General features: G+C 45.5%; 1 protein-coding gene across 1 annotated transcript in view; it reads right to left on the bottom strand.

The window, feature by feature from the left end:
* The window catches only part of TMEM266 (transmembrane protein 266), a 92,215-nt gene that overhangs the window by 40,301 nt on the left and 28,254 nt on the right, over window positions 1-23,660 (bottom strand). Inside the window, exons 5-6 of the mRNA XM_027840565.1 lie at window positions 5,602-5,658; window positions 2,091-2,229 (exon numbers count right to left, since the gene is read on the bottom strand). Of these exons, the coding sequence (XP_027696366.1) occupies window positions 2,091-2,229; window positions 5,602-5,658 (196 nt within the window). The remainder of the gene's footprint in view (window positions 1-2,090; window positions 2,230-5,601; window positions 5,659-23,660) is intronic.

Below are 23,660 nucleotides of genomic sequence, written 5' to 3'. Positions count from 1 at the left end.
TTACTAAATTATTATTATTGATTCTTTTAAATTGATTGTTAAACTTATTTATTTAAATTTGTTGTTGTTGTTAATCACCAGCATCATCATTGTCATCATCATCATCATTAATATTATTATTATGGCTGTGTAGCTGTGCATGTATGAGATAAGCAGCTTCAGTCTCTCATCATTTTAATTTTTTTTTAAAGAAGGGATTCTTGCCCAGGTACTGGACAATAAGACAGCCTGCAAGTGCCCTCTCAGCTCTGATTCTGTTATTCTTCACTAATCGGCATGACCAGGTGGGTCTCCTGTGAAGGACACAGGGAGGCTGCCTCTTCATATGTGCTCGGATTCACAGCGGGTTCATGTAGTGTATCTTCTTATCAGGAATCTTCAAAAGGGGACGGGGTGGCAGACAGAAAAGTGAAAGGCGCACCTAGGAAGAGCGTTTGGGGGTGGGAGCTGTTGTCTTCCTTTTGGTGTCTAAGCGTCCATCTGGGCAGAGCAGGTATAAAAGATGAGGAAACAAAGTCCTGGCTCCCAGAGGAACTGTCTTTCTAATGGTCTGACTGAGAGAGGTCAGGGGCTGTCAGGGAGGCCATGGAGAGCAGCTGACGGAGTCCTGGACCCAGCCTCAGGAAGCCTGACTGCCAGCCTTAAGTCTCGTGTTTCCTAGCTGTAGGCATATGGGGACAGGAATAAACATTTTTGTGGCACCTACTATGTGCCAGGCACCGGCTACGCACTTTACAAATTTTAGATCATTTGATTCTCACAACACCTTGTTATTGTCCCTATTTTACAATTGAGGAAACTGAGGCAAACAGAAGTTAAGTGACTTGCCCAGGGTCACTCAGCTAGCAAGTGCATGAGGCTGGATTGGAACTCGGATCTTCCTGACTCCAGGTCCAGCACTCTATCCACTAAGCTACCTAGCCGCCTCTCTCTGAGACTCAATTTCCTTGTCTGTAAAATGAGGATAATAAAATGTGCACTCTCTAAGTTATTGGCTCATAGACACATAGATTTTGAGTTTGAAGGGACTTTAGAGGTCTGAGAGTCCAATGTCCTCATTTTACAGGTGAAGAAACTGAGGCACAGAGAGATTAAGTGATGGGTACATAACTAGTAAACATATGAGGACAGGGCTTAGTCCTGCAAACACTATGTAGAATTATCTTTCCAATGCATAAATCTGGTTACGTCTCCCTCTCCCACCTGGCTGCCCCTGCTGCCAAGGTGACCCCATATCTGTCTTATCTATGTGAATGTATTCTCTCCAAGTGGAACGTAAGCTCTCTGAGAACAGGGATGATTATCTACTTTTGTCTTCCTGGAACACAGTAGGTGCATAATAAGTGTGTGCTGCTTGCTCACTCAATAGTCTTCTGCCCCTTTGGTCGTCTCTAGCCTCCTCTTGTACCCTTCTCACCCATCCAGTCACTGATGACTATTCTCTGCTCCTGGAACGTGCCCTGTCACCTCCCGCCTCTGTTTGCTTACACTGTTACGAATGCCTGGAACGTGCTTCCTTCAGCATGGTGCTGGGAAAAGAGAGCTGGATTCAGAGTCCGAGGACCTGCGTTCAAATCCTGACTCTGCCACTTACTAATTCTATTACCCCAGAGAAGTCATTAAACCTCCCTAGGCATCATCTTCCTCATCTCTAAATTGAGGTGGGGTGGACTAGAAGAAATCTAAGGTCCTTTATAGTTCTGTATCTTTGATTCTACGATGCTCATTGCTACCCACCTTTCCAAACCCACCTCACGTCACTTCCTCCACGAAGTCTTCCCGGTTTCTCCCTACGGCTTCAGATTGTACTTTTATTTGCACACATCTAAAATGCCTATCACGTAATAATACCATGTATTGCAGCAATCTGTATTTATGTCTCCTCCTCCCACTCTTAGCCTGCAAGTTCCTAAGGGTGGGGGGGGAGAGCACTTCTTATCTGAATGCTGAGTCTCCCCCAGCACTGGGCGTGGTGATCTACGCACAAGTGTCCTGACTGATGGAGAACACATTTAAGGAATGGGCCCAGGTCTTCAACTGGTCCCTGCACCCAGACAAACCACTTTCTCTACTGGCTGAGTTATGCTTACCATCAATGATTCTCTTTACTCTCCATATTCGGAGGGTGATGATCAGGCTGATGGCATCCCACGGGCTGCTGGGGCCATTGGCGACGGTGGATGCTACCATGGGGGCCAAAGATAAGATGATCACGGCCCCATCAAAGACCTGAGAGGAGGAGGAGGGGGAAGAGTCAGCTGGGGGCAGGGTGCGGTGGTGATATGTGCTCTGAGCAAGGGACAGAAGCCATCTATTCAGCAAGGGGGCTAATCGTTCCCATTATGATATCTAGAAAAGACATCTTCAAGAGGTTATGACTATTTCCCCCAGCCCAGAATTTATGCTTCCTCTTCCTTTCCTTGGCCTCTCTAAATCCTACCTTTAAGGCCTCGCTCAGGTACCACCTCTGCCAGGGAGCCTTCCCTGGCCACCTCAGCTCCCTCTTTCCTTTCTTTGAATACCTCCTACACTCACTCACAGACTCAGACAGGTGTAGACCTATAAGGGACTTTGGAACTCCTCTAGTTTTTGTTTGTTATTTCAGTCATTTCAGTCATGTCTGACTCTTCATACCCCATTTGGGGTTTTCTTGGCAGAGATACTGGAGTGGTTTGCCATTTCTTTCTCTAACTCATTTTACAGATGAGGAAACGGAGGCAAACAGGGTGAAATGACTTGCCCAGGGTCACACAGCTAGTAAGTTTCTGAGACCAGATTTGAATTCAGGTCCATCTGACTCCAGATTCAGCACTTTACCCACTGTGCCACATAGCTATACCCCTTCTCTAGACTCGGGGGTCCTTCACCTTGCTGAAGATTATAGACAGCACCTCTGGCAGTCTGGGGAAGCCTTGTGAACCCTTCTCCAAACCATGTTTATAAAAGTATATGCATGGGATTGCAAAGGAAATCAATTAGACTAAATACAAGCATGAAAATATTTTCCTAACCAAGTTCGTGAATCCCAGTGATCTGGACCCTGATTAGCTTTTATAGATGAAGATTCTTAGGTCTAGGAAAGGTAAAGAAGTCATTTACCCAAAGGAATACTAATCAGAGTTTAACCTGGGAACCTGGGAGTAACAACTCCCAGCCAATTCAATTCAATTAAATAAATATTTGCCAATTGCTTGCAATATGTTCTGTGCTAGGGACACGAGGATGCAGTAAGACAAATTTCCAGCCTCGAGACGCATAGAGTCCCATCAGCTAGCAGCATTCTTTCCACTTAGTCTGTCTTACAAATGATCTGATAAGAAGGTACATGAATGTGCTTTTTAAATAGCCAGACAGAAGGCATGGCTGTTATTATTATCATTAGGATAAGCCACTGGCTGGTTGGATCAATAACATACGAAACAATCCTCTTTCCTCTGCCTGACTGTTGAATATCCCAGCTTGCTGCAGTCCCTGCAGGATGTGCTGATGACATCAGCTTCCCAATCAGATCATTTTCTCATATCTCCCCCCTCCCCATACTAGGGGTTTCCCCAGGGAATCTTCTGGTGTGAGGCACCTTCCATCCCCCTCCACAGCACTCCTTTATTCCAGCTGGAGCAACGATTCCTAGTATTGGGGGGAAAATCTTAACTTGGTCTTTTCCTTCGCCTGACAAATGTCCTCTCCTTGGCATCTCCCATATGTTTTAGTACATCTTTCCATGAGACTAAATTAAATTTGGCTTGAGACAGTCCTTGAAATTGGTTGGGTTTGTCTGAGGCACTTGGCCAAGATTGGGCTCTGATGATCTAGAGTCATGATAACAGTTGAATAATTGTTTGCCAGTGAATTTAAGAGAACCTGAGGGTGCTGGAGAGTGGGGGATATTGGGGGGATGTGGTAATGGCCTTCAAATATCTTGAGGAATATCATGTAAAGGAGGAAAGAGATGTAGGATTTAGGATCCTGGGATTCTAGTATTTAGAATTGCCAGAAGCCTCTGTGATCATCCAGAACAGGGATTCTCAACCAAGGGTTTCATGGATAGATTTCAAAAGGTTAATGAACTTGGATGGGGGAAAAATGCACTTTTATTTTCATGAACCTTTGGTTTCCTTTGTAATCCTATGTGTTTTATCTTATGCATTTAAAAATGTTATTTGAAGAAGGGAGTCATAGGCTTCACCAGACTGTCCAACAGGTCCATGACACAAAATTCAGGATCATGTGTAAGGTGTGTGTGTGTGTGTGTGTGTGTGTGTGTGTGTGTGTAGGTGGGTAACAATGAGGCAGATTTTGGTTCAACACAAGGAAGAATTTTCTAGTAGTGTCCAACAATGGACCACCTATGAAGGTAGTGAGTTGCCCATCATGGTAGGGTCTTCAAATAGAAACTGGATGAGTACTTGTCAGGGATGTTGGAAAGGAGATTCCTGCTTGGGTAGGAGTTGGATGGGATGACCTTTGAGGTTCTTCTATCCAAGTCTAAGGTTTTATCATTCTAACCATTGGGACCTGTAGTAGCAGCAGACCTTGGGCAAGTCACTTACATCTCTGGGCCTTAGTTTCTCCATCTGTAAAATGAGAGACTGGACATGGCATCTAACGTCCATCCAGCTTGAGATCTATGAGCCTGTGAGCCCCCTCTGGGCCTCAATACCCTCGGTGAAGATGCTAGACTTCCAGATTCCTTCCAGCTCTACTGTTCTATATTCTAATGACTGTTCCAGGTTCAACATTCAACGTCCTGTATTCTGTTTCTTCCAGCTCTGCCATTTTATATTCTAAGCTTCCAACATTCTACACTGCCTATTCTGAGTCCTCCACCTCTGGCATTCTCTGTTCTAATGACCTTCCATCGCTGACCTCTCATGTTCTAATGAACCTCCAGGTTCACCATTTGATATACTGTATTCTAAGTTTTGTTATTTCTAGCTATGCTATTTTCTATTTTAATATCCTACCATCTCTGGTGTTCTATATTTTAAGGGCCTTCTAACTCTGATGTTCTTTGTTCTAATGATCCTTTTAGGTTCAATATTTGATCTCCTGTATTCTAAGTTCTGTAATTTCCAGCTCTTCATTTTGTATTCTTTTTGTCTTCTGACTTTGAAAATTCTGCACTGCCCATTATAAGAGCCCTCCATCTCTGGAATTCTTTGTTGCATGTTCTAAGGACCTTTCAGCTCTGATGTTCTGTGTTCTAATGAACCTTCCAGGTTCACCATTTGATGTCCTATATTCTAGACTTTGTTACTAGGTTCTACTACTTTCAGCTCTGTCATTTTGTGTGCTGAGGAGTTCTAGCTTCCAAAATTCAACTGTCCTATTCTAAGAGTCCTCCATCTCTGGTATTTTCTGTTCTATGTTCTAAAGGTCTTCCAGCTCTGAAATCCCACATTCTAAGGCCCCTCTAGTTCTGACATTCCATGGCTCTTTATCCCTGCATGAGCTACTTCTAAGACCACAAATGAAGAAGGGAAGACATATCTCTAATTCTTTTTCCAATGTCTCTTCCCTCCTCCTCCTCCCTGCCCTCCCCTCACCATGGACAGGAACCAGGAAATATCAGGCTACGAAGGATGAGAGCAATGATCTTACCTCAATTTTGTTTTCGATATAATCCCAGATCCCAAGGACCACAATGCGCAGAATTGTCTGAGGAAACAAATTAAGAAAACACAAGAGCCAGCTTCATTTTATGGGTACTGCTTGTTCATGGATTCCTTCGGGAGAAGACAAACACGGGCTTTTCGATTTTCATGGAATTACAAAATCAAGAAAGTCAGAGTTAGAGGGGACCTTGCATCTCATCCACAATAGACATGAGCAGGAAGGCCCTCTACACCAACCCCAATAGATGCACACACCAGATTCCACTCAAATACCTCAAGTGATGGAGAGCACACCATCTCATGAAGCATCCCATTCTGCTGGGAAACAGCTCTGATTGTTTTCTAAAATTAAGCTGAAATTGGTCTCCCTGTATCTTCATGTTCCAGCTCTGCTATTTAGTCTGTGGCCATGGGCAAGCCACTCTGCCTCGATGGGCCTCAGTTTCCTTCTTTTTAAAAGGAGGGAGTTGGACTCAGTAATTTAATTTCCTTTCCAACTACAAGAGATTCTAGAAGCTTGGAAATGGAACAGATCCCTGAGGTCTTCCAGTCCTGCCAATGGCAAAGCAGGCTCTCTAGGAAATGACCAGGATTCCTCAGTCAAGACATCCCAACCCAATTGCTCTAGAGAGATGCTTCCTAGCCAAGAGCTCATCTTGCTCTAGTAATGACATTTGGAGGACACGATCACTGCTATCTATGATCCAGCTACTATTTATCCTGAAAACCATTTTGGTCCCCTGCTTTGGACTGCGGAATGAATGGGATCTACTTTATCAATATCCAACATTCTTCTTTGGTCCCCTGGTTTTCATTGCTTGCTCTGGGAGCTCAGAACATGGCAAACAGCCCCATCCACTTCCATCTTGCTCCTGGACAATGAATGAGATTGTGGGACAGCAGACAAAGGTGGGCCAGCCTTCAGGTGTCATCATCATCATTGTTATCATCACCATCATCATCCCCCAAGGAAGGGGACCCCATCCTCTCTCCAGGCCATCTATTCACCTTTTGAACAGCTCTTATTGTTAGGAAGTTTTTCCTGACATCAAGTTTAAATTTTTCTTTTTGCAACTTCTACGTCTCTCTCTTAGTTCTGCTTTCAGGAGTCAAATAGAACAAATCGAATCCCTCCATGACAGCCCTTCAAATACTTGCTGGCAGCTATTAGGTTCTCCAAGTCTTCTTTTCTTCAGGCTCAACCTGCCCAGGTATTTCCGCTGGTGTGGGTTCTGGTTCCCTCCCCCCACTCCAACAACCTGGCTGCTGCCTCTGGGCTCACGCCAGTGTGCCATTATCCTTCCTACAACATGGCGCTGAGAACTGGGCACAATCTTCCAGGTGTGGTCTGACCAGGACAGGGGATGGTGGGACCATCACGTCCTTCATTTGGGATCCTCTACTCCTCTCCATGCAGTTAAAGGTCAAGTTATTTGGAGGGTATTTCTGTCATACGGATGAGTTTGATGGAGTTTGAGGTTGACTGGAAGCTTTCAAACTGTCACCCCAAATCCATCTTATACACGTTCAAGCCAGAGGACCCGGCTAGACTCTTGCCTCGGCTACTCGCCACCTGTGTCCTTTGGCAAATCACTTGCCCCTTCGGGGCCTCAGGCTTGTCATCTATAAAATGGGGGGGTTGGACTAGCTGACCTCTGAGGACCTCGCCAGCTTGAAGGGGACTACGGACTCGGAATTTAACTGCTGCCTTTGGGGCCTGTTTCCTCCCCTGAGGGCTGGACTTTTTGATCTTTAAAGGTCTTTCTTGAGTTAACATTCTATGTTTTTTGTTCTCACATTGTAAATTCTAAGGCTCCTTCCAGCTCTAGCCCAACATTATGAGGTCCTTTCCAGCTTGGACATTCTATGGTCCAAGGTTCCTTCCCTATGCCCTGCAATGTTTTGGGTTCCAAGGTCCTTCCTACCTTTGACATTCTATATTCTAAGGTCCCTCTTGTCTCAGACATTCTGTGTTCTAAGGCCCCTCCCAGTTCTGACATTCTGTGTTCTTAGGTCCTTCCCAGCTTTGATATTCTGTGTTCTAAGCTCCCTCTCAGATTGGACATTCTAAGGTCTAAGGTTCCTCCCATAGACACTGTTCTGTGTTCTAAGGCCCCTCCAGCTCTGATGTTCTGTATTTTAAGGTCCCTCCCATCTTGGATGTTCTATGGTCCAACATCCCACATTCTAAGTTCTGTTCTATCTCCAAGATTCCATGGTTCTATGCATAAAGGAAGAACAGAAACAGTGAGTGGCCTGTTACGCCAGTGGCCCAACAGTAATTCCCAACACCACCGGATGGCCAGCCCTGGTTGTTCCTGGCTGCTTTGAATGAAGCCAACTTCAGCCCATGTTCTGTGCCCAGAGCTTGGGGCCTTTGGCCTCTGAAATGCAGCGCTTGCCCAGCACGTAGCCCCAGGACCCCAAACTCTGGCCTCTTAGAGCCCCCAAAGAGCCTTGCAGTGTAGACTGAGCTTCTGCTCCCTGGCCACAGGACAGAGGGGAACAGGGGCTGACCAGGAATGTTGTTATGGCGTCCAAAGCCACAGCTTCTAGAACTCACCAAGGGCAGGGCTTCCTTCATTTCTGCCTTCATGTCCTCAGTGCCTGGCATATCGTAGGAGCTTAATAAAAGCTTGTTGATTGACTAATTACTTCAGGTCCCCTTCCTGCCCCCCACAACACCCCAGATCAAAGGTATGGGGATCAGAGCTCATGGCGTTCTTCTTCAGGAGACGGCTTCTGGGAAAGACTCAATGACCCCCCCTTTGGGTATGATGTAAGGAATTCTTGTTCTGGTACAGGTTGGACTATTAGGCTTTGAAGGCCCTCCCAAAGCAAAGACTCTGAGGGTCTCCAAAAGGCCAAGCGAGTCCAGACAAAATGGTTCTTCAGCCCAAGACAAAGAAAGCTGTCAACAGCAGGTGCACAGGCTGGTCCTGCCGTCCTCCCTCCCCCACGCAGAGCTTCTCTGAGAAGCCCTGAGCTGTCCCCAGAGACAAGGGGCCGGCAGATGGTGCTTTAAACGTCCAGGGAGCCTCCGGAGCCTGTAAAATGAGGAGGGTTTCAGGGTTTCAGTGTTAAAAAGCAAGGGAACAGGGCAGCTGGAACCCAGCCCTTGGAAACATCTGGAATGGCTTCCCCAGGACCCTTCCAGGCTCAGCTCAGGCCCTGGATACTCCCAGGCAAGGAACACAGGCTCTAAAATCATCTTTGTCATCCGTGGTGTGAAAATGACCCAAGAAACAACCCAGACAAACCCAACGAGAGGGGAGGGGAGGGATCGGTCACCGTAGTGGCAGAAGGAACGCAAGCGCCCAGTGTTTGCACCTCTAAATTTTAGTGCCCTGGGGAACAAAGTCCCAGTCACTCTGCCTTTGTTACAGCTCTGCCTATGAGTCAGGATTCTCAGGCTGTCACGGCTAGAAGAGTCCTCATCTTAACCCAAGGAGAGCATTACAGGGACTCTGGATTTGGTATCAGAAAGGGGTTCAAATCCCTGCTGCTTGCTCCAGGTCCCCAAATCCTTTTCTTGCATACTGTGTAGCTCCTCTGGCAAATCACTGGCTTCCCCAGGCCTCCGTTCCTGAGTAGATAAACTAAGGAAGTTTGGCCCATCAGTCTAAATCCTGTGATTCTAAATGTATGAGTCTTGGAGATAAGAGACAAGAAATAGAAGATTTCTCAGCCCACATCTCAATGGCTCCTTGGACAGCAGTACTAAGTGTTTCCTCTACGTAGCCCTTGGATGCCTCGGTGTCTTAGAGACAATTCCCAGGGATCTCAAAGCACAGAAGGGACTTTGTCGGGTCTTAGCAAACTAGAAGGGTGAGGAGGGGCCCAATGGGCCGTGTACTGTCTGGTGCCCAGCTTCCCTAAGCTCAGAGATGCTGATCACCAGAAGGGCTCCAAAGACAGAGCACGGCCCATCCTTTCTAATGATCACCAGGGTAAGCTGGACGTAGAATAAGTCAGAGAAACATTAACAAAAACTGACTTTGTTTTGTGTGACACTGGGAGAGTCACTTCACCTCTCTCAGGCTCAGTTTCCCTAGCTGTAAAAGGGAAACAATAAAGACACCAATCTCAGATTAACAAGAACTGATATTTTAAAGTTTGAGAAGCCCTTTATATACACCACAAGAGAGAGTCAGAAATGCTGACTTGTGGAGCAGGAAGGCGGCAGCAGCTGCCAAGATTCCTGCTGAGGGTGCCCGTCTCTCTCCACTCTGACACTGCCCAGTGGCTGGAGATAGGGAGATCCCTGGTCTCTGGGTTGGTGGTTAAGACTGCCATGGTGGAGCTTATATAATGGAAGGATGGACAACAGAAGAACTGGGTGAGGACATTTCATCGCAGAGTGATATAGCTCTGAAGAGTCTGGTTACCTGGATGGTATTTCCTGATATAACATGTGTTACGTGTGTTCCTTAGGAAAATCTTGCATATGGAACTATACTACAAGCTGCTTGTCGTCTTAAACATGGAGAACGCTAAAGGTCTGGGCAGCAATGGGCATTGTCACAATATCAGTGACAACCACGTCCTTGACCTTCTCAGCCCTTCTTTACCCTCTCAGGTGTGTCTGTCCCTGAGGTCATGGGTTCCTGGCAGTCATGGGAGTCTACCATAAGGCGTCCTTTAGAAATGGTGCAATATCTATTTTTAATGACTGGTCTATACAGAGGTAATATAGATACATAGATAATAATTTTATATGTGTATGTATTATATGCATTATATATGTGTGTGTGTATATATGTATGTATATATTCTATTTTATTTAATTAATTAATTAATTAATTTTTTAGGCAATGGGGGTTAAGTGACAATGACTTGCCCAGGGTCACACAGCTAGGAAGCATCTGAGTCTGAGTTTGAACTCTATGTATGCATTTTAACACTTTGTGATTCCTTTGGTTTACAGGCATCTTCTATGAATGCAGATCACAAATCCTACTATGCCTTTGCAGATGGGCTTCATGGGTTGCTGAAATCACTATCTTCTTGCCTGCCCTCTGCTAATGAATCTCTCTGTACTTGATTAGGCTCATTCTTGAACACTAAATAAACTCTGTTCCTGAGGTCACACTCAAAGCCTTCCCAGTTCAGTAGAATCTCCCAAAACTGGCCTTTTGCTAGCCTTCGAGAATGCAGGGTCACCACCATACCACAACAAGGCACGAAGGGAAGCCTTTCTGCCCGGCCTATTTTGCTCAGGGACCAAAGACTGCAAAGAAGCTTGAGGATCTTCTCTGGGGTGTCCTGCCCTTTCTACATGCAGGTCAGCTCAAAGCTGGGGAAGACATAATAAAAGTAGGAATTTGGAACAAAAGATCAAGGTAGAAGGTACTGGTTCAAAGAGGTTCCCACTAAGGAGCTGTACTTGCCTTTTTCCTTCCTATTCATTTTCATAAGGAATAAAAAAAAAATCTTAGGATTAATAAAATTGGAGGAGAAAGGGAATGTCAAATACAACAGCCCTCATTGGTTTGTTGAAAGGGCAACTGCTGAAATGATTCTGAAGGAGGGCAGTTTGGCAATCAGAAATTAAGCAGCAGTTACATAGACTTCCAACCCTAAACCAGAAGGAAGCCCAGGACAAGGCTATGGACCCTCTTAGGAGAGGAGGAAGGATTTATTAAAACAGACTTGATCTTAGCCTGGTTTAGGTTCCAGCTATTTGTGGTGGTTCATCGTCTCGGCTACGACCAACGAGCATCAACCCATTCTCTTGGGGAAGAGGCTTTCTAGACGCCGCACCCAAACAAACAGGAGGCAAGATGGCCAGTAGGCATCCTGGACGTACGAAGCGCAGAAGCTCATAGAGAAAGGAGCTTAGCCGCAAAAGCAGAAGGGCACGTGACCATTGACCGATGGAACACTGTCCAGTAGCGACCACACACGACTGAAAGGAAGCAGTACCTCGCATAGACGTGTTGTGGCCACAAGACTGGCAGAAACCACACAGCCCAAGAGTCCAGTGAGAAGCAGGTTCAGCGGGAGTAGGTTGGTGGCTTTGCCAGAAAACCCTGGCCATCCTACAGAATGGGATGTATGAGCTATGACAAACATATTTCCTACACGGATGTCTTCCTAAGAGCGTGCCTCAGCCAGCTGGCTTCCCTACACATCCTTTCACAAATGTGCCCTGGCCATACCTCCTATGAGCATGTTCCTTCATGGGTATTCCCGAGGTGTCTCCACTCCTCCCACTGATGGTACAGACTTCTAGGAAAATGTCTCACGGTTTTATGGAGAGATTTGTGCTGTTGGTACTTTTCTTACACAATTTGCTCTGATCTCATTATGAGCCTGCCTGATTAGTAGGAGCAAACACAATGGTTTACTTTCGGGATCCTGGGATTTGAAGCTAACACAAATCCAACTCCTTCATTTTACAGAAGAGGACCCGGAGAGAAAAGTGACTGGCCCAAGATCACGTCTGGGACTAAGTGGCAGAGCTGGGATTTGAACTCAGGTCCTCTGACTCCGAATCCAGCATTCTTCCCACTGTTCCAGGCTGTATGATTTTCAAGGGGCAGAAGTCCCATAGAATACCTGATCTTTGCATTAGGCTGTTCTGGTGAGATCCATATTCGAGGGAGGAGAGGAGTCCAGAAAGTGCCCTCATTGATTCTGCGTGGGACCCAGCATAAATGCCCTGGCTCTGTATTGTTCTGGAGGTGCAGGGGCCTCTGACAACCATTCTCCAGAAGCCCGGGTTCTGCACGGAGGAAGCTGGCAGCCCAGCCCGTCTTGGCCCTTTTAGACAGGGGGAGCAACTCTGGACTCTGTGCTTGACCTTTTAGTGAATTCCCCAACTGTGAAGAGATTTCTTTTCCTTCTATTGAGACGCATGGAAAATTCAATGCCTTCTCCAAATCCTCCTTTTGACAGGGATGTGGTGTTCTGGTGCACCAGGAGCCGAACGGGAAGGATGGCTAATGGGCCTTGACTGGCTCGCGCATTCCGCGGCCCACGGCTGGCCCCTGGAAGGCTCATCAGGCAATCCCTTCCTAAACAGATTTCACGCTTCACTCCCTCCCCTTCAGCGGACCCACCTGGCCAGGGTTAAGAAAAATGTGTCGGCGGATGCAGGATTAGGTGGGAATGACTTCAGGGAGCTTAACTGAAGTTACTTCACATGCTTAGTTTATCCCAGGAAGAGGAGAAATGGAAAGATTTAGACAAACACAAGAAACCCATTTTAATTCATTCATCCGCGAAGGGGTCTGAACACTTCTGTGCGGGGTCTATTCTGAGCACCACAGAAAGGGGTACACTAAGATGGAGGAGACACCATGCCTGCCCTCAAGGAGCTTACGATCTCGTTGGGTGACAAGGCATGAATGCTCGAAACAGTGAAGCAACAATATAAGGCATTGGATGATAAACAGCCAGAAGGAGGAGCACAGAGAGACAGCGTTCTCTTCTACAGATAAGGGGAGATCTCTGTGGACCGGGCTGGGCTGGGGAGGGCAGCCTTCATGGGATAGAGGAAGTAGAAGAGTGAAGAGGATTTAGGGATGTAGAGATGAGAGCAAAGGGCCTTCCCTGTGGTGGTGGTGGTGGTGGTGGTGGGCGGGCAACCCTCCCACGAATGAGGTATTTTAATGTACTGGCCTGAACAGCTCTGAATCACTTAAATCCAATTCACGAGCAAGTCAAGACATCACCTGATGAAGTCATTGGTTCTTTTCAAAAACAAAGGAAAAACAACAGCAATTTCCTAGGAATAAAGCGTCCTTTAATAAGCATTGACTCAGTTTGACTCAGGGGTCATTTCACAGACTCATGGAGGAGAAGGGACCTCGGGGCACTTCACATTCTGGCGGATCCCAGAATAGGAATCTCTTCTGTAACGTATCCAATGCGTGGGCGTCCAACCTCCCCTTGGATACCAGTAAGGGGAACTCGCCCCTGTGAGTTGTCATTCCCTTTGAGGACCGATCTCAGAGGTGGGATGTTTCTCCTTAGACTGAACAGGGTTTTTTTTTGTTTTTTTGTTTTTTGTTCTGCAACTTTCCCTCACGGCCCTAGTCCTGTCTTCTGGGACCCAGCAGAACGAGCCAAATCCCATCTTTGCATGACAGCTCTTCATTTGAAGGCAATGTTCATGTCCTCTTGAAGTCTGGTTTTCTTCGACTCAGACATCTCCACGTCCTTCAATGGATCCTCAGGGCACATTTTCAAAGGCATGGAGCCCTCCTTTGGACACATGCCAGCTGGTCAGTGACCTTCCTAAAATGTGGTTCCCATAACAGGGCATGATATTTCAGATGCAGCATGACGGGGCAAAGGACGGCGACACTGGCATCTTCCTCATTCTACATTGTGCTTTTAGTAACACAAGCCGATATCACAGTTGTTCTTTTGTCTGCTCTGACGCACTGGATTGATACTGAGCTTGCAGGCCATTGAGACCTTGCAGATCTTTTTCACTCAAACTGTGGCCTCGTTATGTCTCCTCCATCTTGGAACTGTGCAGTTGATTATTTGAATCCAAGTGCAGGACTTTCCTTTGACTCCATGAAGTTTGATTTTATTCAGTTTGGCCCATCACATCAGCCTTGTAAGATATTTTTGGATTCAAGTCTCTTGTCCAACATGTTAGCTCTTGTTTGCTGTCGCAGTTTTTAAACAAAAAACCTCTGATTGCACCTGAAAAATAAGGGGAAGACCGTTTGTTGGCCTTTTGGGCTGCTCTGCTCACAGATCCCACTTGAAAACAACTGAATTCAAAGGGGAACATGAAAGAAGGGCGGAATTATTTACCAAAGGGACATGCTCTTGGCTTGAGGAAAGCATATCCAGTCACTTCCAGTCACCCTCGGCCTCAGGACCCCTTTCTGAGCTAGCACGGTGGTAAGTCCTGACTTTTGTATTGGCCCAGAGCCTTGCATGTCTGGTTAAAAGGGCTTTTAACTTGAAAAGAAGGAAAAAGGAGGAAAACTATGTGCATTCATAGTCCATCCACCAAGATAGATACCATACATTCGACTGATGTAGAAAGAAGGCTAGCAAGAGACACCACGAGCATTTGACAGGAGACAAACTCCAGGAAAAGAGCCAGGGTCTCAGAAGTCTGCTGTGCACAAATGCATCGAATATGTGTAACATGTGAGATGAGCTCAGCATCCTAATACACAGAGGCAAATTTAATCTCATTGGCATTCCTGAGCCTTGGGAGGATGAGACCTACGGCTGGAATATGGCTCTGGAAAGATCCATCTTATTTAGAAGCTACAGGAAGGTTTAAAAAGAGGAGGAGGCATATATTAAGAAGCCATATTCATGTGAGGAAATCTAGGAATCAGAGCAGGGAAATATGGCGGAGAGCAATCAGACGGAGATCAATGGAGGCAGACCCAGAAGGGATATTGTCAGTAGAGTACGTTTCAGATCATCTGGACAGAAGGAGGAAGAAGACAAAGGGGAAATGGTCACAGGCCTAGCATGGAGGCATGATCTAGCAATGGAAAAGGCAGGGGTGTGGTGGTAAATGTTTAACAACAGGCTCTCTAGTGGGGGCAGGAAATCTATGCAGGACTTCCTTTTAAGTTTAATCTGTATTACTAATAATTTCTCCAGCATCTTCTTAAATCTAGACAATTAACAAAGAATTACATCAAACCCTGATTTATAGTGTTGGTGGATTTCTGAGATGCAAATGCTCACACTGCAGGTTTAACAAGCACTGATTAGAGGATTTGAATGATCTAGAAATCTGCTGGACCTTTTTCTCTCATTGCTAATGGACGAGCAGCTCAAGATTTCTTGGTTTGCTTTAGGTGATAATTTTCTCCTTCAAAAGGTAGAAGAACCAAGATTGGGATATCCTATCCTTTATGTGATTCTCACTGAAGAAAGAAGAACTGGTTTCTGGGGTATAAATGGTAGGAATTTTGTGGCATGGGGAGGCTCTGCTCTGTCTTAGAATTTTTTATAGAGAAGGAGAGGAAAGCCGTGATCGGTCTAAGCCAAACACTAGATTTCAAAAGGATCAGAAGAAGGATAGGTGGGTTTCTGTGGACTAAAATTTTGTAGGGTAATGCAGTCCTAGGAGAATAGCAAGCTCTCAAAAATGAAGTCCTGCTATTTTTTCCTCTTTCCTTTTAAATCTTTCTTTCAAGGAATGACTCACTGGAGAAGTCATATTTTGGAAATGAAGGTAATGTAAGAATGAAAGGTATCTCTAAAAATAAGATAAATGCGTGTGGGCCTTTTTTTTTATTAAAGAAACAGGGATATGTTTAATAATAGCTATGATAGTAGCTACCGTTTATGTAAGGTTTGCACAGCACTTTATATGTGATCTCATTTGATTCCTACAACAAGCCTGTGAGGAAGGTGCTATTATTATCCCCATCTGGCAGCCGAGGAAGCAGGCTGAGAGTGGTTAAGTGACTTAATCAAAGATACGCACAACTAGTAATTGGCAGAATTTGAACTCAGAGTCCACTATGCCACCAAATTGCCTACTGAAACAAGTCAAAATGCAAATTTTACTCTTAAAAAAAGAATGGAGTTCTTGAAAACAGAAAGAAAATAATTTCCAACGAGGAGAAAAAGGTGATATTATCTAAAAAGGCTACTGTAGGTACACAAGGAATTCACTGACCAATTTAGATTTTAATTATATATACATTTATGTATATATATGTAAGTATATACGTATATATATGTATATGTGTGTATATGTGTGTGTATATGTATATGTATATGTATACATAGATATGTATATGACGGACATAAGGATAGGTAACAGAAAATGAACGTAAAAAGTATGGCTTGATCTTGTAAGAAAAGTGTTTTGTTTTGTTTTGTTTTTGCTAGGCAATGGGGTTAAGTGACTTGCCCAGGGTCACACAACTAGTAAGTATTATATGTCTGAGGCTGGATTTGAACTCAGGTCCTCCTGAATCCAGGGCCAGTGCACCACCTAGCCCAAGAATAGTGTTAGGATTGGGAAAACTCACAGGGCAAGGAAAGCCAAGGATAATAAAAGGTTGGTTGGGTTTTTGAAAAAGCTAGATTGAGGAAAAGAAGATGAAAGAAGGGATTGGACCATTTCTCCAGGAGGATGGCAGGATAAGTGATGATGGAGAGAAACAAGCCTTCCAAATGCTGAAATTATTTTGGTTTTCTCTGCTCCAAGAAATTATTTTTTCATTCCAGTGATTTGAGAGAGATGTAATTTCTGAGCCTTCCCCTCCCTGCCCCCCCCTTCAAAGATCATGGAGAAGTGGAAAGGAATCACAAGATGAGAGCAAATGAAATGACTCTAATTCCATAAACGAGAAGAGAAGGAAGTTAGTAAACAATAGATTTTATTTCTAGTGCAATTCTAGGATGTCATATTAGAGGGATGGTTAATGAATACCTAGAAAAGGAGGCAGCCAGCACAACCTTATCAAGACAGGTCATGCCATACTAACTTAGTTTCCATTTTTCAAAGGTTTACTAGACTTATAGATCAGGGGAGTGCCATGCAATTCACTGAGATTTATCAAATCAGTTGACGAAGTCTCATGCTATTCTCATGGAAAGATAGAGCAATGTGGACTAGGTGTTAGTACAACTAAATCGGTTCAGAACTGAATAAATGACTGAAGTCAAAGGACAGTCACTAATGATTTGATCGTCACTTGAAAAGTCTCCAATGCAATGCCCCAATGACATTTTTTTAAATCCATTGCTGCTCAAATTTTTTAATCAATGACCTAAACAGATGGCATACTTTTCAAATTGACACAAAGTGGGGATTGTGCTGGGTGACAGAATCAGGATGCAGAAAGACTTAGACAAGCTGGAAGGCTGGATTGAATCTAATGAAATGAAATTTAGTAGGAGTAAAGTGCAAAAAGTCTTACACTTGGGTACAAAAAAAAATTAAACCCACAAGATTGCAAAAGCCAAGCTAGAAAGCATTTTTGTTCCTCAAAAAAGATCTGAGGGTCCTAGTGGGCCACAAGCTCAATATAGGTCAATAGTGTGTTATGATAGCAAAGAGAGATAATTCCATCTTAGGCCAGCTTTAGAGAAAGAGAATATCTGGGACTATGGAAATGATAACACCTGTATACTCTGTCCTAATGAAACTATTTCTGGATTATTGTGATCAGTTCTGAGTGATACATATTGGGAAGGAATTGATAACATGAAGGGTAGCCAGAGGAGGGAAATTAGGATGGTGAAGGGTCTCAGCAATATGCCACGTGAGTTGGGTCAGAAGAACTGTATGTGTTTAACATGGAGAAGTCTCAGAAGGGATGGGGGGCTATATTAGTTTTTCTCAAATATTTCAAGGTAAAGGTTTTAAACTTATTGGGTTTAGTCCCAGAGGGCAGAGCTATGAGCAATGGGCCGAAGAAGCAGAGGTCTGGAAAAAGTCGTAACAACGAGCTCCATCCCCAAGTGGAATGGGTTGCTTGGGAGGCGGTGGGTACCCCTCTCTGCAAGTCTTCAAGTGACCTTTGGGTGACCACTTCTCAGGCACAATGTGGGGGGGTTCTTGGCTCGGCAGAGCTTGGACTAGATGGTTTCTGAGGGATCTTCTCACTCACAGATTCTGGGAATCTCCAATTTGAACATTTACCTTTTTTCAAAACATTCTCTCCCGTTATCGCCTTTAAGCTCCATGGCATCTTTGGAGGGGGTGGGGCAAGGATTGGAGGGTCACAGATGCAGAGCTGGAGGGAACTCTGAGGCCATTCCCTCCAACTTCCTCCCTCTAGAGACTCATACATAGCCTCAGAAAGAGATGGAGCTCAGCTTACAGCAGGGCCCTTGGGGCAGAAGATTACTATGGTCCCAACCTTGCAAGGCATGCACCCCGTCCTTGCCAACCATTAGTTTCAAAATTCCATTCCTTCGACGATTGGAACCTGTTTACTACCGTGTGGGCCAGAAGTCACTGATTTCTGAAACTGAGCTCCTTACTTTTCTCCTTCAAACCTGCACCCCTCTCCTGTCTCTGTGTTCTACTCCTGTTGATGGGGCCTCCACCACCATCTTCCTGGTCTCCTAACCTGGAAACCTTGGAGTCATTTCCCGTCTCTCTTACTTTCTCCACATCCAGTCGATAGTTTTTTTTTGAAATCTGGCCTCTCCTATCCATGGATCCTGCAACAACCTTAGCTTAGGATGTCATCTGTGCTTGCCTAGACTATTTTAACAGCCTCTGAATTGTTCTCATTGCGTCGTTTCCCCCCTCCCTACCTTTCACACGACTGCCTGAGTCATCTCTGCTGGGTACCATTCTGCTCAAAAACTTTCATTGGTCCCTGTGATCTGCTGAATAATGTAGAAACTCCTCATCCTTACATTCAAAGCCATTCACCATCAGACTTCAAACTACTTTCCCAGTTTCATTGCACTCTATTTCCTTCTTTTCACACACCAGCCAAACTGACATTGCCTTGGCACGATTAGAGAATTCATTAAAAGGTGGAATGTGGAGTTGAGTTACTCCCCTCTGACTGAAAAAGAGCCAGGATGGGTGATGTTGCCAGCTTCATCCAAGTGGGGCTTGGCGTTTCTAGATCATTTTGATCTCCAGTTCCCTCTCCTTCCCTGGGGCTACAGAGCGTGTTCTCTTCCCATCCTTATCCTGCCCTGTCTCCTTTCTATGCCCTTGGTCCCATTCCATCTCCTAGAATCTGCCCTTTCTACACAACTTGTGGAGGTGGGGTGGTGTCTGTCACTGAATAAAAACCTGAACTAGCGATCCCAACCCCTGGATTCTAGCCCTGCTGCCTTTGCTACTTTCCGTGTGACCTCTGACAAGTCATTTAACCTCGGTGCTTTTCAGTCTGCCAATCTGTAAAATGGGGATTTGCCTCACCTATGTCACTGCTTGTCATGAGCATCCGATGAGAAAACAGAGGCAAAAGGGCTTTGGAAGGTGCCAAAGTGTTACGTGTACATAGGGCATCATTAAAAAGCCTAATAGGTTGGAGTCATTAAATACTTGCAGACCCTTCTCACCTTGTGGCTTGAGAGCAGTCCCAGTGTGGGAAGGGCCACCAGTGGTTCCAGTCTCCTGACACTGCTGACTCCATCATCTTCTAGCCCTACCCAACCTACCCAAAGGAGTGACTGACTCTTTATTATTCACTGGGTAACAAGAGAGTTCCCACCTCTGGTCTGAGGTGAGAGGCATTTCTGTGAGTCAGAATGTTTTCGTTTTTTTCTCCAGTAACTGGTCCCCTGCCATGGCTGATGCATAGATTCAGAAACCGTTAGAACTCGGAAGGGGACGTCAAGAGACAATCTAGTCCAAGCCTCTCGTTTTACAGACAAGGAAACCGAGGCCCAGGGATGTTAAGTGACTTGCTCTAGGTCACACAGGTGATAAGTATCTAAGGCAAGAGCTGTTCTTTCCACTACCCTGTCTCTCCTCTTCACAGCCCTGCCTGAGCATGGTGCCACCTTACAGAAGGAACACTTGGGGCATCTCAGGAAAGGGCTGAAACACATATACTCACTGGAGGCTGTTCACTCAGATGAAAGCTCCACCCTCCATGCCAGGCACGGGCACAGTTTGCCTGGACTCCCAACCTTCTCTTCTTGATTGACACCTCCTTCATCCTTTTTGGCCTTGGCATCCAACCAGGGGGTGGGAGCAAAATCTGCCAGTGGGAAGAAGTCTCCCCACCCCCCTCGGCTCCCTGCCAGCCTGTAGAAAGAAGTCGCCCTGGGCGCTGCCCACGCAGAGAGGGGCCGTTAGTTTCAGATGGAACGTCTCTGGTCTGGCAGTGACAGGGAAGGAAACGAGAATTCACATGGAGTCATAAATTTTGCAGGAGCCAACATCCTGCCTGCAGAGGGATCCAGGGAAAGCACTCTGACAACTGGCTAAACATTTGTGTTGGCACTCATCGATCCATGGCACATTTGCTAGGGTCTGAAGCAATTCCGACAGCTGGCTCTGGCCAGCACTGCAGGGGTATTTTTTCAGTGCTCAGGGGAATGGGGGCTTAGGAGAGTAATGCAAGGAGAACGGATGGCCAGCGGGCAACATTAGGGGCAGGTGTCCAAAACACTCCTAAATCACTCAGTTTGCTGAGAAAAGGCACCGATCTGGGCAGTTTGCTCCATTTGTTGGGCTTTGCTCTCTACACCCTCTGCCCTAGAGCAAGGTGAAACACGTTCCGTGCTCTGAACATCCTCAAGGTAACCCAATGCCAGCGGACGAATACACCCCAGGGACACGAGTCTGGGTCCTGGGGCGGAGAAGTGGGCTCTTGGAAGGAGACCGGAAGAGGCTGAGTTCCGCGGAGTCCTGAGTGAAACTCCACACCCTCCCTCCCCAATTCCTGCCCCAAGCCCACGCAGCATCAAACGTTGCAAGCAAGCATAGAAGTAGGCAGATGTCCTCATGGAAACATGACATATTTAGGCTCAGCTCCAAGACTTTGCCAACGCCTCTTTCCTTTTCCTGAAATGCCCTCCTCCCTCTTTTCCATCTGTGTGAAGCTTAGCCATCCTCTGAGGTCCCCCAAAGTCACACCTCCTCCATGAGGCCTTCCCTAACTAAGAGTCATAGATGTAGAGCTCGAGGAGCTCTCTGAAGCATGCATTCCAAACCCCTCATTTTACAGATAAGAAACTGAGGCACAGAGGTTACATGACTTGCCCAAGGTCACACAGGTAAGAATGATAGAGCCAGAATTTGAACCCAGAACCTCGGACTCCAAATCCACTACCCTTTCCACTGCCCCTCACTGCCTCTTTACTGTCAACACTGATTCCAACAGTTAGCACACATTGCCTTGATCAAATGACCAAAAGTACTCTGAGAACCTCAAAGTGTTATACATACTATTATTTTTATTGTTTGTTACTATTATTATTGTTCACATTGCTTAACGGTTTTGAGCATTGTCCCTTCCCTCTCTCTTCTGCACAGCTGCCAGAGTAATATTGCATCTCAGAATTAGGATGGGGGGGATATCAAAGTAACAAATTGACATTTGTTAATATAGTGGAATCTTATTATCCCTGACTCTTCATGTTCCATATTTATTTGGCTGAGGCACAGAACATCAGCGACTCAGGAATTCGGGATGCTTTCTTTCTCTTACCCTTCAGGATGGTGGCTTCATCTTTTTTAATTCCCTCCAACATGAGTGGACAGCCAGTCTTCCCTCTGCATCTCTGGTCATGCTGAGACATCTTCCTCCCCAGACTCCCCTGGTCTCTCCTGTCCTGACTCATGTCCCCCCACCACAGTCAGCTCAGCCTCCTCTTGGGTTCTATGGTACTTGTTATCTATGCTCCTTCTTCGGCTCCGAATCAATCAAAAAGCATTTATTAAGTGTCCACTGTGTTAGGCCTGGGATCACATGTTGCCTTCTTTTTCTGTCTCACGTCTTTTTTCACTTTGGTCTCCCCAGCCAGACTGACCTTGTTGGAGGAAAGGAAGCTGCCTTAGACTACATCCCCTTGCCCCGTAGTCTAAGCTATGCTTATGACATGCTTCTATACTTTCATAGATCTGCTGTCTCATCAATGTAGACATTTCCACCATTGGTGTAGATGGAGACTCAGTCATACCTCCTCATCCTATTCAGGTCTTGCCCATGCTTTCCCAGAGGCCCTCCACAAAGTTTGGATGCCCTCCTTTATATCTCTTTATAGTTTGTGGGTACTACAGCATCACTTGGTGTTCCCATCTGTTACTCTTTGTTCTCATCACATGACTGCCCCACCTCTTTTTCTGATTATACATTTCCTTGTTGCTTATGCTACTTCTTAATGTAGGTCATCGTTAGAAATATGATGTAGCCAACAGCATTTGCCACTGTCATGGAGAACAAAGTCCAAATGGAAGAGGGAATCTCTATAAAGGGCAAGATTTTCTAGGTGCACCTGTTTGCATATGATATTATACTAATTGCATCAAGCTTCAAAAGTTTGTAGGGCCTCTTCCATGAGATTCGTGATTATTCAGAAAAAAATTAGCCAACAATCTATACAGGAAAAACTAAATAGATGAAAAGGCCTATTATCTAGAATATCACATGCAGTTGGGTGTCCAATCTATTGATCAAGTCCGTCAATACATAAATCTGGGATGGCATGGCAGGAGAATAATAGGTCGGGCTCAGAATTGAACAGGAGGAAGAGATTGCCTTTGAGAAATTCTGGAATGGTTCCAAAGTGGTTCCCTGCTACAAACATCTAACTTTTTAACATGACTGTTCTTTTGGAGGCTCTATAGGGTGCTAATCTTAAAACATCTCAATCTCTAAAGGATTAAAGTTGTTTCTGATCCAAAGGGCAATAGAGAAATCCATGATAGGTTACAGCACACAAATAGGCTACATGCACAACAATTTATTATTTGAATAAATAAGCGAATAAATGCTTGAGTAGAAGGAATCTATCTTAGGAAAATGGGGGCACTCGGTAAAAATGTGATCTGTTCTAAAGCTGGAATTCTAGAAGGTGCAGAATCTGGACTAAAAGATCTACACTTCAGTGGTGTGGATGGCCCTCCCCTGAAGCAGATTGCAACCCTCCCACACCTTAGAAAACCATTTCATAAGCTTGAGCAGGCCAGAAAGGAATGATTTGGAGGCCAATGCTACGGCAATGAGCTTCTCTGTACAGTGCTAGGTTGGTGTCTTAACAGCAAATACATCGTCTCTTACCCCCCATATCTCCCCATTGCCTCTCAGAATCTCTGGCTTCCTTCAAGGCACAGCCCTGTCCGTTGGGGTGCTTTTCTTGATCTCCTCTGTTATCACTGTTCTCTGCCTTTTGAAATGACTTTGCTTAGTTGGCACATCCTTTGTACCGGGTTTAGTGATCAGTGAACCTGTCATATCCTCCCACTAGAACATAAGCCCCTTGAGGGCAGGTACAGTTTTTTTGTCTCCATGGTGCCCATCTCAGGGCTTGGCACATGGTTGGCAAAACAGAGATTCCTTTGCTGAAGCTTTTGGAGCTCTTCTCAACATGGCCCCAGCCTCACTGGCCCCCACTCCCTCCTTTTGTGCTCTGTGAACCGTGTCAGCTGGCTTTTCTCTGTTA

This window comes from Vombatus ursinus, unplaced genomic scaffold, assembly GCF_900497805.2.
Source record: "Vombatus ursinus unplaced genomic scaffold, bare-nosed wombat genome assembly UNPS02014847.1, whole genome shotgun sequence".
Lineage (NCBI taxonomy): Eukaryota > Metazoa > Chordata > Mammalia > Diprotodontia > Vombatidae > Vombatus > Vombatus ursinus.
Note: the sequence above shows the minus strand (reverse complement) of the source record. Positions and strands in the feature narration are given on the sequence as shown.